The following is a 14188-nucleotide window of genomic DNA, read 5'->3' as shown; positions in this document are numbered from 1 at the left end:
TTCTTACCTTCTACCCAAATAAGAAGCACTACTTGCCATCTCCGACTTGCCGTGATAGCCTTACAATTATTGAGGCGGTAAGCGCAGCCGGTCAGGTTATACCACCGCTCATCATTCTCCCAGGCGCGGCCTTCCTCGAGAAGTATTTCCAAAGCCTTCCATCCGGCTACGCAGTCTGCCTTTCTGAGAGGGGCTTCAACAACGACGAGATCAGCCTACACTATATACGACACTTTATCAAGTACTCAGCAAGGTCGCAACGAGGGAAATACCGTCTTCTCCTTTTCGACGGTTTCGATAGCCACTGTACGAAAGAATTCCTTGAGACCCTTGAAGCACACGACGTCATTCCATACCGCCTCCCCCTCACAGTAGCCATATCCTCCAGCCCCTCGACGTTGGTCCATTCCAACCGTACAAGCATTGGCATACTGAGGCAGTCAACGCAGCTACACGAACTGGCTGCACTGAATTTAATAAGATCGAGTTCTCCACGCCTTAGAGAGCATCCGCTGGCAGACCTTTAAGAAGAGGACAATTATGAGAGGGTGGAATGAGACGGGACTTCACCCATATAACCCAGAGCACGTGCTAGGCAAGCTACGGACCGACCAAATGGCTGTAGACACTGCACTAATTAGCTGCCTCGCGGGTGACAGATTTCGCGGCCCACCACCTTGACAGGGGTCCACATCACCATACAAAACCGCATATATTGATAGTTTCAACGCAAATATCTCAACCAACATAAGTTCAAACACTGTTAAATATAAATGATGCTATCTAGAACGCTTAAAAACTCTATGTCTAACAGATTCTAGGCTTTCGCTTTAAAATCTCCAATCAGCTATCCCTCTACGTCTATCACGGCCTGAAGCCTTTCAGGCATAGAATCAACGCGGGAATTGATACATTCCTGCTTAATATCGACCCTTCCTTCTTTTAGAAGCTGTAGCGTCTCTTCGGGCTCCCAATGGGTATATTTACGTATGTGTTGCTTCATCGGTTGGAAACAGTTCTCGATGATCGCGAGATCCGGAGATGAGGCGCAATTGAAGTAGTGTTTCAGACCGTTTTGAGCCTTCCATTCCTTCACGATATTTCCCTTACTCCGTGCGGGCCCATGGCCGGAGACTTGGTCCTCTTCTAATACGAAATCGTGACCGTTCTGGATCCAAGGTTTGATAATGGGATCCAGGATAGAATCGATATATACGCGTTGGCTCATCTTGCCTGTGGTATTGCTCGGTACATCGTACGTTATAAGGTCTGATTTGAAGTCGTACCCTGCAGCCCCCCAAACGTGTACCTTCTTTTTGGCGTCTTCTTTAACGTCTCTTTCGCGTTGTACACATTTGGGGCAATACCGTTCGCCCTTTCGTCGAATGATTATCAACTTTCCCTGCGGACCATGCCCAGCGTGGGACTCGTCGCTAAAACGGACCTTCCGCCAGGCATACTTGGTAGGATACCGGGCCTTCATCAAAGTAGCCCAATCGACTCGTTTTTTCGCCTGATTTTGAGAGATCCACGTCTTGTTACATGCGACGCATCTGTGGTAATCTTTCGTGCCCATAGCCCGTTCAATCGTACGCCCGGATACGTCTAGACCAGCCTCATACCCTAAGGCCTCCCAAGACATAGTCCTTCCGTAGACATCTTGGTCTTCAATGATCCTCTCCATCTCGTTGATATCCTTGGTTTCGACGAGCCGAGGGCGGCCCCTTGGGTCCTCGCCGGGCTCAAATGACGTTCATCACGGTTATTTTCACTTACCAGGCGTGTTCCAGGCTGGTATGGAACGCCAAAGTGTTGGTAAACCTTGCTCTTAGTCCTTGATGGATCAAATCCATACTGCTTTCTGAGGGCCTGATTGAACTCCACAGCGCCCCGGACTCGGGCTTTTTTGGAGGAACTGTAGGCTTTTTGAACATTATCTCAATTTGCAGCATACCGCTGAGTATGATTACGGGTAGAAACCATCATATTTAATGAATGGCACTGATCAGGGCATCTTTTCAGCTAGATATCATATTAGGGCTACTATATGGGGGCGGGTCTACTTCGGCAAAATGGTGGGCCGCGAAATCTGTCACCCGCGAGCTGCGTACGAGGAGAGGCCAAGTACTCCATTAAATCAAATGATTCAGCCACCGTTCGACCTCAGCCGGCTCCTCTCTCCTACCAAAGACTACGCTACACTACGGCGGCGCTTAGAGTGGCGCCTCTCAGCGGTCAAAGAACTCGATGTACCACCAGTTATCATTCAGAACCTCGAAAACAGCCTCAATGGGAGCCTTCAGTTCTCCCTCCAAGTCGACCAGTTGTCCCACACCCTGCAGTACCTTATGGCGGAAACACAGGCGCGCGAGGCACGAAATCGACGTAACCGACGCGTCTTACGGTCTGAGATGGGTTATATCACGTCGGAACAAGCTCGATCTATGATCAAGTAGCGTTTAGAGCGAGAGAAACGGGAGGAATTCGAGAAATGGGCACGGGGTTGGAAGGGCCGTCAGGCAAGGCATATGAAGGCATTTAAGGCGGTACACGAGGAATTTCTAGCTTAGTGGCTAGTATGAGGCGTGATCCTACCTGGCGACGTGTTTAATATCGTGATGGTTGAGTTGATGGAAAAAAGTCCCGTTTAGCACGAACGACGCTCAGAGAGGGACACGCTATCAATCGATTTGGTAAGTGACAAGTGTCATTATAACTTAATATAATTGATTATGCTGAGGACGTAAGAAGAAAAACTAACTTTTGGGGCTTAAGTGACCAAAGAGCGATCCAGAAATTCGAAAAGGAATCCTGCCGTGACGACGTTTCCTCTTCCGACTTTCGAGTCTTGTCGAGTACGACTTTCGCAAGGCGTCGCGATTGGATATATGTTGGACCCAGTAGATGCACGCCTGTGCACTGGCTGGGGTTGACGAATCGCGTTTACTCCAGAAGACACTAATAGTGTCCTAGATCGCTGTACGTCCTCCACTTTTGCCAGCCTACGTCAGGATTGCTTAGATGATTATATTAAACATAACCTAGGATTCGGGAACATCGGCGAGGGGTCGAACTAGTATCAATGTAACCTTGCTGGAGTACCTGAATCTCGCAGAGGTTTAATACTCCCAGAGAGGGACTTTCTAGAATGTTTGAAGAATCAATTACATAGCTTCTTGAACCGAGGCAGATTAAGGACCTGTAGAATACATAATGGGCCGGTCGTGCAGAGGATGTAGAAGTATGCTTCCCTGTTTTGTCGTAAAACACTATTCGGTTAGCTCGCTTCAAGATGCATTTCTTTACTTTACTCTTGTCCTCCATTGTTCTTGTTGGTGAAGTTGTAGGGACTCTGACATGGAGAGTTGGACAACCTGTATTGACCACGAGTGGACTCGTTGTGGGCCAGGCATCTTCCAAGCGGAGCGCTGTATCCGAATACCTGGGCATTCCGTTCGCAAAACCTCCTGTTGGTGACTTGAGATGGGCACCGCCTCAGACGATCAGGCACGACGGGAAAGTCATAAATGCGACTCAATATGTGAGGATGGTCCGACTGCCTGACGTACGATATCGCTAACATCATCTTCAGGGCTAGTAAGTTCCCAATGAGTCCAACAATATAGCTGGAGACTGATTCTTAGAGCTCTTGCGCTGAATCCGCCTCTCGACTGGCGAATAGCAACCCGGATTCCCCTCAGAATATCGGTCAATCGGAGAATGAGCAAAGAGAGGACTGTTTATATCTCAACATCTGGACCAAGCCACAGATCGGCGACAGAAAGAAGGCAGTCATGATCTGGATCTACGGAGGTGGCTTTGTCGTCGGCAGCGGAGCTAATGCCGTCTATAATGGGGCATCGCTTGCGGACGAAGAGGACGTGATTCTGGTGACTATCAAGTAAGACTCAGCGGCTCATGACTGGCCCATGCTAAACCATCACAGCTATCGTCTTGGTGTTCTCGGATTCTCTGGCGTTCCTTTGCCGGAAAGAAACTTCGGCCTTCTCGACCAGCGTGTTGCCATAGAATGGCTCCGAGACAAGTAAGTCCCTGCCACATGTTTCGCAACAGCGCCTGACACAAGTGTAGCATAGCAAGATTCGGTGGCGATCCCAGAAGAATGGTCATATTCGGCCAGTCGGCAGGTGGGTTGAGTGTAGACTTCTACAGCTACGCGTATCGACGCGATCCGATCGTCTCGGGCTTCATCTCTCAGAGTGGCTCGGCGTCAGGGATCCCAGCATCGCCGCCCTCCAACGCAACGGTGGTCTCGTGGTCAGGTCTCTCGAATACACTCGGCTGTGGTACAGTTGCATCAGAGTCAGATGCGACGAAGACTCTCAAGTGTATGCGCGATGCACCTGCGAGTGCCATCCTTGATGCCACTGCTCCGAGGGAATCGGGTGACGCAGTTGGTACGTGGGGTCCTAAGGCTGATGAGAAGACCATTCCGTCCGGGCTCGCTGCTCGTGCTGCTCGTGGAGAGTTTGTCAAACGGGCAAGTAATTTCTCCTTTCCGCGTGAGGTTCGCTAACGTGATGCAGCCCATGCTTGTTGGCAACGTCAACAACGAAGGTGCCTCCTCCGGAACCCAGCCCGGAAGTCTGGTCAGCCTTCTTCGGAACTGCCCTTCATCTGCGGCTGCTCGAGCACGGCGCGCCGCTGGCGTTCCAGCCTGGCGATATCTATACGCTGGCGAGTTCCCGAATCAGAGTCTCGGGCCCGCTTTTGCCAACGTTTCTGGCGCGTGGCATGGAGCAGAGATTGCGCTCATCTTCGGGAATACTGGGTTGGGGGATAATGGTCCAGACACGGAGAACGAGACGAAGCTGATCAAAAAGATTCGAGCGGCGTGGACGGGATTCGCGAAGGACCCGGTTCGCGGCTTGTCGAAGCTAGGTTGGCCGCAATACGATCTTCAGAGTGAGTCACTCCTTTGATACCTATTTAAATGCAGCGGTTAACGTTGTGTTAGCCGAATCTGTCATAGTGATTGGAGGGAGGGACTCTGATGCAATCACTTTTGAATCGCCATCAGTCACAGACCAGGGCGTTTGCAATAGTACGGCACTGAAGGCCTGAGAGGGCTACAAGCTGCTTAAAGCATTCGCTTTCGCTGTCCCCGTAGCGTTTATATGGTTTAGTCCGCAAAGACCATTTCTAGACGTTCTCTTTCAGCAGTGTCTCCGCGGAAGCCTTCGTCGCCGAACGAGGGCCAAATTTAAACTCCCCAATCCTGAACTCGCTTCGTCTCCTTTTGGCGAAGGAAGACTTGCAGATGGACATGATCACGATAATAATGCCGCTTGGTCTCTCGAACATGGTCGAGAAAGGCTTTTTAGCGTTAAATTATGAATCTTTGTCTGCTTCCAGCAATTTGCAGTACCCGAGCGCTTGGGCAAGTTCGAAGCCTTCATCAAAAATGACTTCCTGTTCTGCTTTCCTGGAGCAATGATTTCCAACCAGGACCATTAGGACTCTATAGTCTGAGTGCTTGACCCGCTGAATTTGCTCGTGGAGATTAATTAATGATTTCCCCGAACGACTGTCGCGAGGCTATGTTGCTGTAGACGAACACAAGCCCTCACCGACTCTCATGTACTAATGTAAGGCCACCTCCGGAGCACAGCTTCCAGTACTAACAGGTCGGCTGATGTTCTTGCGAACATTCCACTCTCGCTACCGTGGTAGGGATTTAGTCCTTATAAGAAACCTCCGTTTTTGGAGGCAATTTCAGTAGCATACAACGTCACTCCGCAGTCACGTAGTATTCTAGATAGGGGATCAATATTTCGCACATTTTTACTTCATGCATTGAACTTGCAACAGATAGGATAGAAAAACGACCCGACAGAACTGGTTCAAGTACGGAATATGACTCACGGTACAAGAGGAGTGTACGCTTCCTGCACCCCAAAAATAGTATTGAATTATCATTTTGGAGATATGGAGGATTTCTACGCCGAAAGAATTGTACAAGTCGATGCTTAAAATCCTCTTTTTGAGTTGCGCAGAGGAAGGAGGAAGGGGGTTGGAGAGGTTGAGCGTCAGATGAAGGACTATGGATATCCCAGAGACAGGATATGCTTATGAAGTTATTCGAGTCCTTCCCGCGATGGCTCGGACCATTGTGGCTGGTGAGATTTGTCCCTAGCATTTCGAGATTTGTCCCCAAAATGCCTTAAAATACCTCCTAAAATACAGGCGTAACCAATTCTAACAGAAGATAGCTGTTCCCTTGATCAGGCGATCTGGAGATGCGACTTCAGCAGGAGAGCACTTGATTACCAAGAATTGAAAGTGTTGATTGATCTTGATCCTTAATGAGCGTACAAACTACAGGAATACGCTCATCTTATATGTTCTGTATACAATTGATGGTCGTGGGAACCTTGGTTTCCTCAAAACGAGCGAAGAAGCAAAGAAAGACGCGTTGGTGATATCGTGGGGTATGGTATGCTCCTCCACGCGGGAACCACGGGGGAACCATGGGGGAACCATGGGGGCTAGACCACCTAAGTACGGCTACGAAATGGGGGCTCGGTAGAGAGACCGGCGGATCCCAAAAAATAGAGATATCCTGAAAGCCTGATCTCTGACAAATTCACCCCTACAAATGCTTCGTCCACTCCTCGCTCTCACTCAACCACCCTTCCAACGCCTCCGGATCTCGTACCTTCAACCCCAGTTTAAATGGCCTCGGCTCCATCGTCAAGCTCGTCGGCAATGCATTCGCCTTTAACGCATCCAACAGCGGCCGATCGTCCTCCTTCTCCGGCCACCGGAACTCAAACGCCTCAATGAGTCTCACAAACGCCGTGAACAGCTCGCGGTTCGCCAGATGACTTCCGGCACACATCCTGCTCCCAGCTCCATACGCATAATGCGGCGTCCCCGACCCATCCATCGACGAATCCAGAAACCTCTCCGGCTCAAACGTGTCGGGGTCCTTGAAATGCGCGTCGTCATAGTCCGCCGCATACGCGTTCATGTAGAACGTCGTGCCGGTGGGGATGACGGCGCCGTTGTACGCGATGTCTTTGACGGAGACCCGCGGCAGGCAGATGGGGATAACGATCCAGTAGCGGAGGATCTCCTTGACCAGCGCGGACACATAGGGGAGCTTCTCTTCGGCGAGGCAGCGTGTCCAGGCGTCGCCGGCGGGGTAGACGGAGCGGATCTCGGCGTGAGCGCGGGCTTGGATGCGTTGGCCGGCGGGGGAGGAGAGGTAGGCGAGGCCCATGATGAGGTTGCCGGGGACGGTGTCTAGGCCGGCGGATACCATGGTCAAGCAGATTGATTTGATTTCGGCTAATGCGTGTCAACAAATGGTAAGGGAGAACTGGTAGGGTGAGCTGCTTACCTCTGTTTAGTTTCGCTTCCGGATCTTTCAAGATGTTACCAGTGATGCATGGCTTGTCTGTGCCATTAGCAATCCGCTCCTCTAGCATGTTGAGCAGCTTCTCCATGTACACGTCTCGGCGATGGCGAGTTTCCCTGGCCGCCGTGTCTGTATTTGGCCAAAGACGAAGCAACGGGATATAATCTTGCCAGTTATTGCTCGTACTACGGAAGTTCGACACCTCCCGCTCGATGTGCACGATCTCTTTCAGCAGCTCATCGTCGATGTTTCCCGTGATCCGGAAACCATAGTTCAGCGTCAGTGACGTGTTCAGCGCATATTTCTGGAAATACGGGTTGGGATCGATGTCCACGACCCCGTTTTGGCTGTCCTGCAACATCTCCTTGATGCTGGCCATGGACTCGAGATCGATGATAGGCATGTATGACTGGACTGCGGGACGGTTCAACGCCGTCGCTGCGGCCTTTCGCCGTTTCTTGCACGACTCATCCCAAGGGCTGGTGCCGATTGTGAATCCTTGGGTGCTCGACACCACCTTGTGAAAGGTGTGTAAAGTAGGTCTGGAGATCAAGGCCGACTGATTGGTGATCCAAAAATGCCTGACGGAGTCGAATGTATTCGCGAACACTATCCTCTGGAACCATGTCAGGACACTTTCTCCTTTTGTATATGGAAAGACTCACTTTATTCCCCATACGAACTTGGAATACGGGCCCATATTTCTTAGCCCATCCTCGAGCGACCTTCGCATGCTCATTCCCGAGTTCCAGCAGGTTTCCAAATAGTGGCCATCCGGGGATCTCTGGTATGCCCTTTATCTTGGGGGTGTCTGTTTGATTGAGGATTTTATACACGATGTACAACGCAGACACGACCACCAAGCCAATGGCTTCGTTCGACATGAGGCTATAGACAATTGATTGCTGCATCGTGTCCACTCGATCATTCAAGGTACGTGGAAGAAGAATGTCACCGGACTGGGCCCAAAGGCTTGATAAATATCAATTATCATTACGCACCCGGGCCAAACACTTATACGAGGACGTTAAGGGCGTATTTCCGGGTCGGGTAATATCACATGGAGCACCGCGGAATTCGTCCACACGGCAATCGTAGTCGCACGAATCACTACAGGACTCAAACCGTAAGACCACGTCTCTATGTACCTATGTGATCAGGATGAGCGTTGAATACATCTGCCGTGCCCTTCGATGGTTCAAGTCTGCATCAATCATTTCCAAATGGGGTAGCCCCTGAAAACCCCAAAGGCGGGGTTGCGGAATCATTTCCATCACTGTTCCGCCCGCGGATTTGTTGCGGTCATTAGGCCTCCAACGATGGAACCTACAGAGAATTTTGATTGAGGTTGCATGGACTGCCAGATATGCTAAGCTAGGATTTGTTACTCGCAGAGGAAATCTGGGGTCACTAAAGTTTACTGATGTTAACATAACTACTGACAAGGTCTTACATTATCACTAGTTACTGCCAGTGAATTGACCATATCCCAGAACCGACATCACGACTTTAACGCAGGCAAAATAGTGCCACTACACTCCCCGAACCCTACCAGAGCATTAGGATCCGACCCACAAGCACCTGATATAACCACTGTGTCTCCATCCTCCAGGAACTTTCGCTCCTCACCACCAGAAAGCTTGATCGCCGTCTTTCCATTCTCGTTTTGCTCGAGCATCGAGCCACGCTGATGTGCCTCCAGCCCACTGATCGTTCCGGACCCCAGCAGGTCTCCAACTTGCATGTTGCATCCGGTCACGGAATGGTGCGCAAGCATCTGTGGGAAGGAGAACAACAGGTTTCTCGAAGATGTCTCGCTAAGAGTCGTTGTGTTTCCCGCCGATGCTGTCAATGGTGAGCAATCTGTCGTTGAATCTGGGGTCCTGACGAAAGAAGCTTACTGGCCAGCTCAACCTTCAGGTTGATATCGTACATATTCTTTTCGCTCCTTTGCTTCAAGTACGGCAGCAGCTCGTTCTCGTTCTCAAGCCCTTTGGCCATGAACGGCATCAATGCATCCGCAAGTACGACCCAGGGACTAATGGATGTGCCGAAATTCTTTGCGCCGAACGGACCCAGCGGGACGTATTCCCATGCTTGGATATCTCGCGCAGACCAGTCGTTCATCAACACGACTCCAAAGATGGCGTCCTCGGCTTCGTCGATCGGGACCGGTGCGCCGAGCGGGTTTGATTTGCAAACGAACGCAGCCAGTTCGAGTTCAATATCCAGTTTTCGGCAGGCAGAATAGATGGGAACCTTCTTCTCGGCAGCTGGGTTCTCGAGAATCTGACCGCGTGGTCGTCTGATAGGGGTGCCTGAGACGACGATGGATGATGCACGTCCATGGTAGCCAACGGGAAGATGCTTGTAGTTCGGTTGTAGGGCATTGCTTGGGCCTCTGAAGAGAACTCCCACGTTATACGCATGGTTCAATCCAGCATAGAAATCCGTGTAGTCTCCAATATCAAACGGCACATGCATCTGAACGTCTTTCAAAGCAAGCAACGCAGAGTTTTGGAGGGACTTGTTGTTCTTCAAGACATCCGGGAAAGGAGTGTCGAGGAGAAAGACGGACTGGAGGTACTTTCGGACTGCAGCATGCACTGGCCGGCCAAGCGCTGCAAATGCATTCAAGGTCGCCTCGGAGAAGACAGCTTGATGAGGTTGGATGGTGGATAAGCCGGAGAAGCCATTGTTAGCACTGAACTCAGCCAGGTCCAGTGCCCAGTCTCCGATGGCTACGGCTGGGCGAGGAGTCGCTGAAGCTTTCGTCGAGATGATGCCGAATGGGATATTGGCGATTGAGAAAGGAGAGCCTGTTCGGATGCTCAACCAGGAGCGTATCGAGGCCATGGTGGTACAGGTATCTCAGCCTTTTCAGGGGGATGTAGGGAGTACAGCACGAAGCCCAGCTGGAATTTCCATTCACATATGGCTTTACCCTTGCAGGTCGACGGCACTATGACAGTCTAATGGTTCCAATGAGCATTGAATCTATTCAATCCAAGCGAATACCGATCAATTGAATAGCATATGCCGATGGAGAGCTGTGGGGGTTGAGACTGCGGGGTTGGAATATCAAATGCGGAATCTCTCCGCTCGCCGTGAATAACCTCCGCATTCCGCGGTATACCTGCCCCACCAAACCAAGCTGGGATACCCGACAGAACAAAGGGGCAAAAGGGCAAGAGCGCAAAGCTGATTCTCTCCTCCCTAAAACACCCCAGTCACTCCAGTGCAACTTTATGCAACTCCTTGCATCCATTTCCTTGTCATTTCATCCCTACCGTTCGTACTCCGTATTAGTAACGATCGTCATATAGTTACCTATTCACGACTAGGATTCACTTACAGGTGTAACTCCGCACCTTGACGCCATGGAAATGCTCCGCCCTGTCCGGCGCGATGCTGGCTTCCAGCCTGCTGACGATATTAAACCACCCCCCTCGTCCATGCCTTCGCTGAGGAAGTCGCCCTGGCGACGATTTAAGAACCTCAAGTTGCCTCTAACCTGGAAATTGAAGAGTGGCAACCCAGGAGGCATTGGCCTCATTACAGACTATTATACAGCACCGTTAACCGAACGAAACCTTACAGAATTCTTTAACCCTGACTATAACGAGGAGCACGATGCCTTCCACAAAGTTCGCGGTCCCCGAAAAATATCTATACCAGAATGGATTCAATTGTTACCATGAGTATGGCATCCGTTCCGCTGCGGCCGGAAACACCGCCGCTATCGAATGGCATTGACTCTGATACAGAACTGAGGCCATCGAAGGTGCCCTTCCTATAGGCGCCAATTCCCCTCAGAAACCCCCATACGGTCTTTACGCCGAGAAGCTGTCCGGTACAGCCTTCACGGCCCCACGTCACGAGAATCAACAGTCATGGCTGTACAGGATCCTCCCTAGTTCCGCCCACGAGGCATTCCAGTCCCGGGATTCGCCTGGATACAACCTCAACCCTGAGAACAAGCCATCGGGCACCTTCCACCAGATCCCGAACCAGCTTCGTTGGGACCCGTTCGATCTCGACGAGTCGGTGGATTGGGTGCATTCCTTGCACCTCGTCGCCGGTGCGGGCGATTCGGCGATGAAATCTGGACTCGGGATCATGATCTTCGCCGCGGGGAAGGACATGGACGCCCACGAGGCGTTCTATTCCGCCGATGGTGACTTCCTTATCGTCCCGCAGCACGGAGTCCTCGATATTCAAACCGAGTTCGGCCCCCTCCTCGTCCGGCCTAACGAAATCTGCGTCATCCCGCGCGGCGTTCGCTATCGGGTGACCCTCCCCGAAGGCCCCGTCCGCGGCTACATCCTCGAACTCTACCAACATCACTTCACCCTCCCCGAGCTCGGCCCCATCGGTTCCAACGGGCTTGCCAATACCCGCGATTTCCAAGCCCCTGTCGCCGCCTTCACCGAAGACACTGCGTCCACCTACACGCTCTCCGCCAAATTCGCCGGGCACCTCTTCTCCGCTACCCAACACCACACCCCCTTCGACGTCGTCGCCTGGCACGGCAACTACTATCCCTACAAATACGACCTCGGCCGCTTCAACGCCATCGGCTCCGTCACCTACGACCACCCTGACCCCTCCATCTACACCGTGCTGACCGCCCCCTCCGACCGCCCGGGCACCGCCGTCGCCGACTTCGTCATCTTCCCGCCCCGCTGGCTCGTACAGGAGGACACCTTCAAACCCCCCTGGTACCACCGCAACTGCATGTCCGAGTTCATGGGGCTGATCGACGGCGCCTACGACGCCAAGGAGCCTGGGCGCGGCGGGTTCCAGCCGGCCGGCGCGAGCCTGCATAACGTGATGAGCGCGCATGGGCCGGATGCGGCGACGCATGCGAAAGCGAGTGAGGTGGAGTTGCGGCCGGGGAAGGTGGGGGAAGGGAGCATGGCGTTTATGTTTGAGAGCTGTTTGATGGTGGGGGTGACGGAGTGGGGGTTGAAGAAGTGCGCAAAGGTGCAAGAGGGGTATAATCGGGAGAGTTGGGTGCCGTTGAAGGCGCATTTCCGGAGACCGGCGGGGATGAAGGTCGTTGTGGCGACGTTAGATGGTCGGTAGGCGGTGGTTCTGGGAAAGGGGGCCGCAGGTTGGAAACGATTGAGCTGATGGAGGGGTTTGGTCTGGAGAAAAACCGCCCAGCGTTACCTATTGTTTCCTATTATTCCGGTTTAGATTGTTAGCTTCCCCTATTGAACTATAATGATCACCCTATTGAGACTGTCCATGGACGCAATTTTGAATGAATTCGATTGAACAATGCAAGTATACACGCTACTCATTATTCCCCTAACTGAAGTGTCCCCTGAGTGCCGGTGAGGAACCACTACATGTCTCATCTCCAATCCGGGCCGTCAATTTTCTCCTTCCTCGCATGATGCAATCATGTGGTAGCTCCACAACCGAGGGACCAGAGCACGTTCAACGCGTACTCTATTTCCGCCCGATCTTCTTCGCCTCCTCCTTGAGCTGCTTAATCGTCTCTTCCGTCGACTTTCCCGATTCGTTGCGGTCGGCTTTAACCTGTACCCCGATGTTGACGTTAGTTTTCATACTGATTCCAGTGGTCGCTTTTAACCGTGCAAATGAGGCGCCATAGGACACCAGTCACCCAAAGGTCTCACGTACGATGCTCTCGCTCTGGCTCGCCAGCTGCTCCTCCCAATGGCCGGCCCCATGCTTCCGCTTCTTCACCTGCTCTTCCTGATGCGATTGGATTTCGGCGGATACCGCGGCGGGGTCTTGGTCTACGATGTCGATCATGTTAGCCTTTGTACAAGACACATTCTTCCGCCATCTCCATGCCATTGTCGAGCTGCAGGGAATCGGTGAGGGAGAATCGGATCCGGTTGTTGGGGGTTGGGATTGATGTTTAATAGGAGGACAGTGCCATGGTAACATTGATGGATGGGAAAGTAGCGGCAGAGCAGGAGCAGACTGGGATCGATTGGGTAACTTACTCAGCCGGTCTTCCTTTGATGCCATCCCTCGCATCGTGACTGATGGTAAGATATTGCTTCGAGCCGCCGCGACTGGCCGCAACGAGCGGGCGACGAATCGAGATGAGGACATAGTGAAAAGGTTTCGATGGATTGGCAACCATTCAATGGTGTCTCCGATGATTGAGAGAAGCCAGAACGAGATGAAGATACCTTAAGAACAAAGGACTCTTGTGTGCGGGGTCTTGACGGATTGGTCTTCACCCACGCCACTGTTGGGATGCTGCGGTGATCTATCGGGGCAATTGAGATGGGACTAGGGCAAATTGTCGGGAACCAGTGAATGCTGAATGATCGTGTTGAATAATCTGACTTATTGATTAAAGAAGTAACTTTATTTATCGTTCCGGAAGAAAAGGGATGCGAATTGCAAGCTGGTTGCAAATATGACGATTGCTGATGGCATCCGCGTGACGTCATGCCTCGGACGGGGATCAATGGATGTCGAAACTTGGAATCCCAATCAGACGAATTGCATTGACTATCATCAGTAGAACAACATTTCGGAGCCATCTATATATATTAACATCGAGTTATGGGACTATGATTTTTCATTATTGTCTATACTACGAGCCATGCGTTCATGCTGGATGCACTGTGGTTTATAAAAGTTGTACTGATGAGCAACATACCAAATAGTACAACTCCCAACTGAGATAACAAGGCAGAGTGCAGCTGCAGCGCAGTAGCGGAACTTGCAGGGGCCAATCAACGGTGGATCAACGGTTGAATGGAATCAACGGTGGATGGATGGTTGAATCTTGGACGACGTATAGAA

General features: G+C 51.6%; 7 protein-coding genes across 7 annotated transcripts; 2 read left to right on the top strand and 5 right to left on the bottom strand.

Annotated features, from left to right (window-relative positions):
• Positions 1–847: 847 nt before the first annotated feature.
• Positions 848–1986, bottom strand: P152DRAFT_504289 (uncharacterized protein; the record flags this gene model as incomplete). The annotated part of the gene is made up of 3 exons (XM_033682358.1): positions 848–1741; positions 1777–1834; positions 1955–1986. 3 exons carry the CDS (start codon positions 1984–1986, stop codon positions 848–850), a joined length of 984 nt encoding a protein of 327 aa, XP_033538401.1.
• Positions 1987–3175: 1189 nt separating this feature from the next.
• On the top strand, positions 3176–5183 carry P152DRAFT_112 (alpha/beta-hydrolase). The gene is made up of 6 exons (XM_033673638.1): positions 3176–3541; positions 3645–3901; positions 3947–4045; positions 4093–4501; positions 4548–4926; positions 4979–5183. The coding sequence occupies exons 1-6, from the start codon at positions 3293–3295 to the stop codon at positions 5083–5085; spliced, it is 1500 nt and encodes a 499-aa protein (XP_033538400.1). The 5' UTR covers positions 3176–3292; the 3' UTR covers positions 5086–5183.
• A 1430-nt stretch (positions 5184–6613) lies between these two features.
• Positions 6614–8268, bottom strand: P152DRAFT_469304 (cytochrome P450 phenylacetate 2-hydroxylase; the record flags this gene model as incomplete). The annotated part of the gene is made up of 3 exons (XM_033680888.1): positions 6614–7314; positions 7367–8000; positions 8050–8268. 3 exons carry the CDS (start codon positions 8266–8268, stop codon positions 6614–6616), a joined length of 1554 nt encoding a protein of 517 aa, XP_033538399.1.
• Positions 8269–8885: 617 nt separating this feature from the next.
• On the bottom strand, positions 8886–10240 carry P152DRAFT_388191 (Fumarylacetoacetase; the record flags this gene model as incomplete). The annotated part of the gene is made up of 2 exons (XM_033675916.1): positions 8886–9229; positions 9286–10240. The coding sequence occupies 2 exons, from the start codon at positions 10238–10240 to the stop codon at positions 8886–8888; spliced, it is 1299 nt and encodes a 432-aa protein (XP_033538398.1).
• A 377-nt stretch (positions 10241–10617) lies between these two features.
• On the top strand, positions 10618–12472 carry P152DRAFT_426029 (homogentisate 1,2-dioxygenase-like protein; the record flags this gene model as incomplete). The annotated part of the gene is made up of 2 exons (XM_033677249.1): positions 10618–11085; positions 11152–12472. The coding sequence occupies exons 1-2, from the start codon at positions 11018–11020 to the stop codon at positions 12470–12472; spliced, it is 1389 nt and encodes a 462-aa protein (XP_033538397.1). The 5' UTR covers positions 10618–11017.
• A 384-nt stretch (positions 12473–12856) lies between these two features.
• On the bottom strand, positions 12857–13132 carry P152DRAFT_364956 (uncharacterized protein; the record flags this gene model as incomplete). Its single annotated transcript, XM_033675414.1, has 2 exons — positions 12857–12934; positions 13040–13132. Coding segments are annotated over 2 exons (171 nt in total), but the record flags the coding sequence as incomplete, so codon positions are not given.
• Positions 13133–13191: 59 nt separating this feature from the next.
• P152DRAFT_6 (uncharacterized protein) lies at positions 13192–14188 on the bottom strand. Its single transcript, XM_033683098.1, has one exon. The coding sequence runs from the start codon at positions 13921–13923 to the stop codon at positions 13372–13374; it is 552 nt and encodes a 183-aa protein (XP_033538395.1). The 5' UTR covers positions 13924–14188; the 3' UTR covers positions 13192–13371.

Source organism: Eremomyces bilateralis, assembly GCF_010015585.1.
Source record: "Eremomyces bilateralis CBS 781.70 unplaced genomic scaffold P152scaffold_1, whole genome shotgun sequence".
Classification (NCBI taxonomy): domain Eukaryota; kingdom Fungi; phylum Ascomycota; class Dothideomycetes; order Eremomycetales; family Eremomycetaceae; genus Eremomyces; species Eremomyces bilateralis.
The sequence above is the reverse complement of the archived record's forward strand: the minus strand, read 5'-3'. Positions and strand labels throughout refer to the sequence as shown.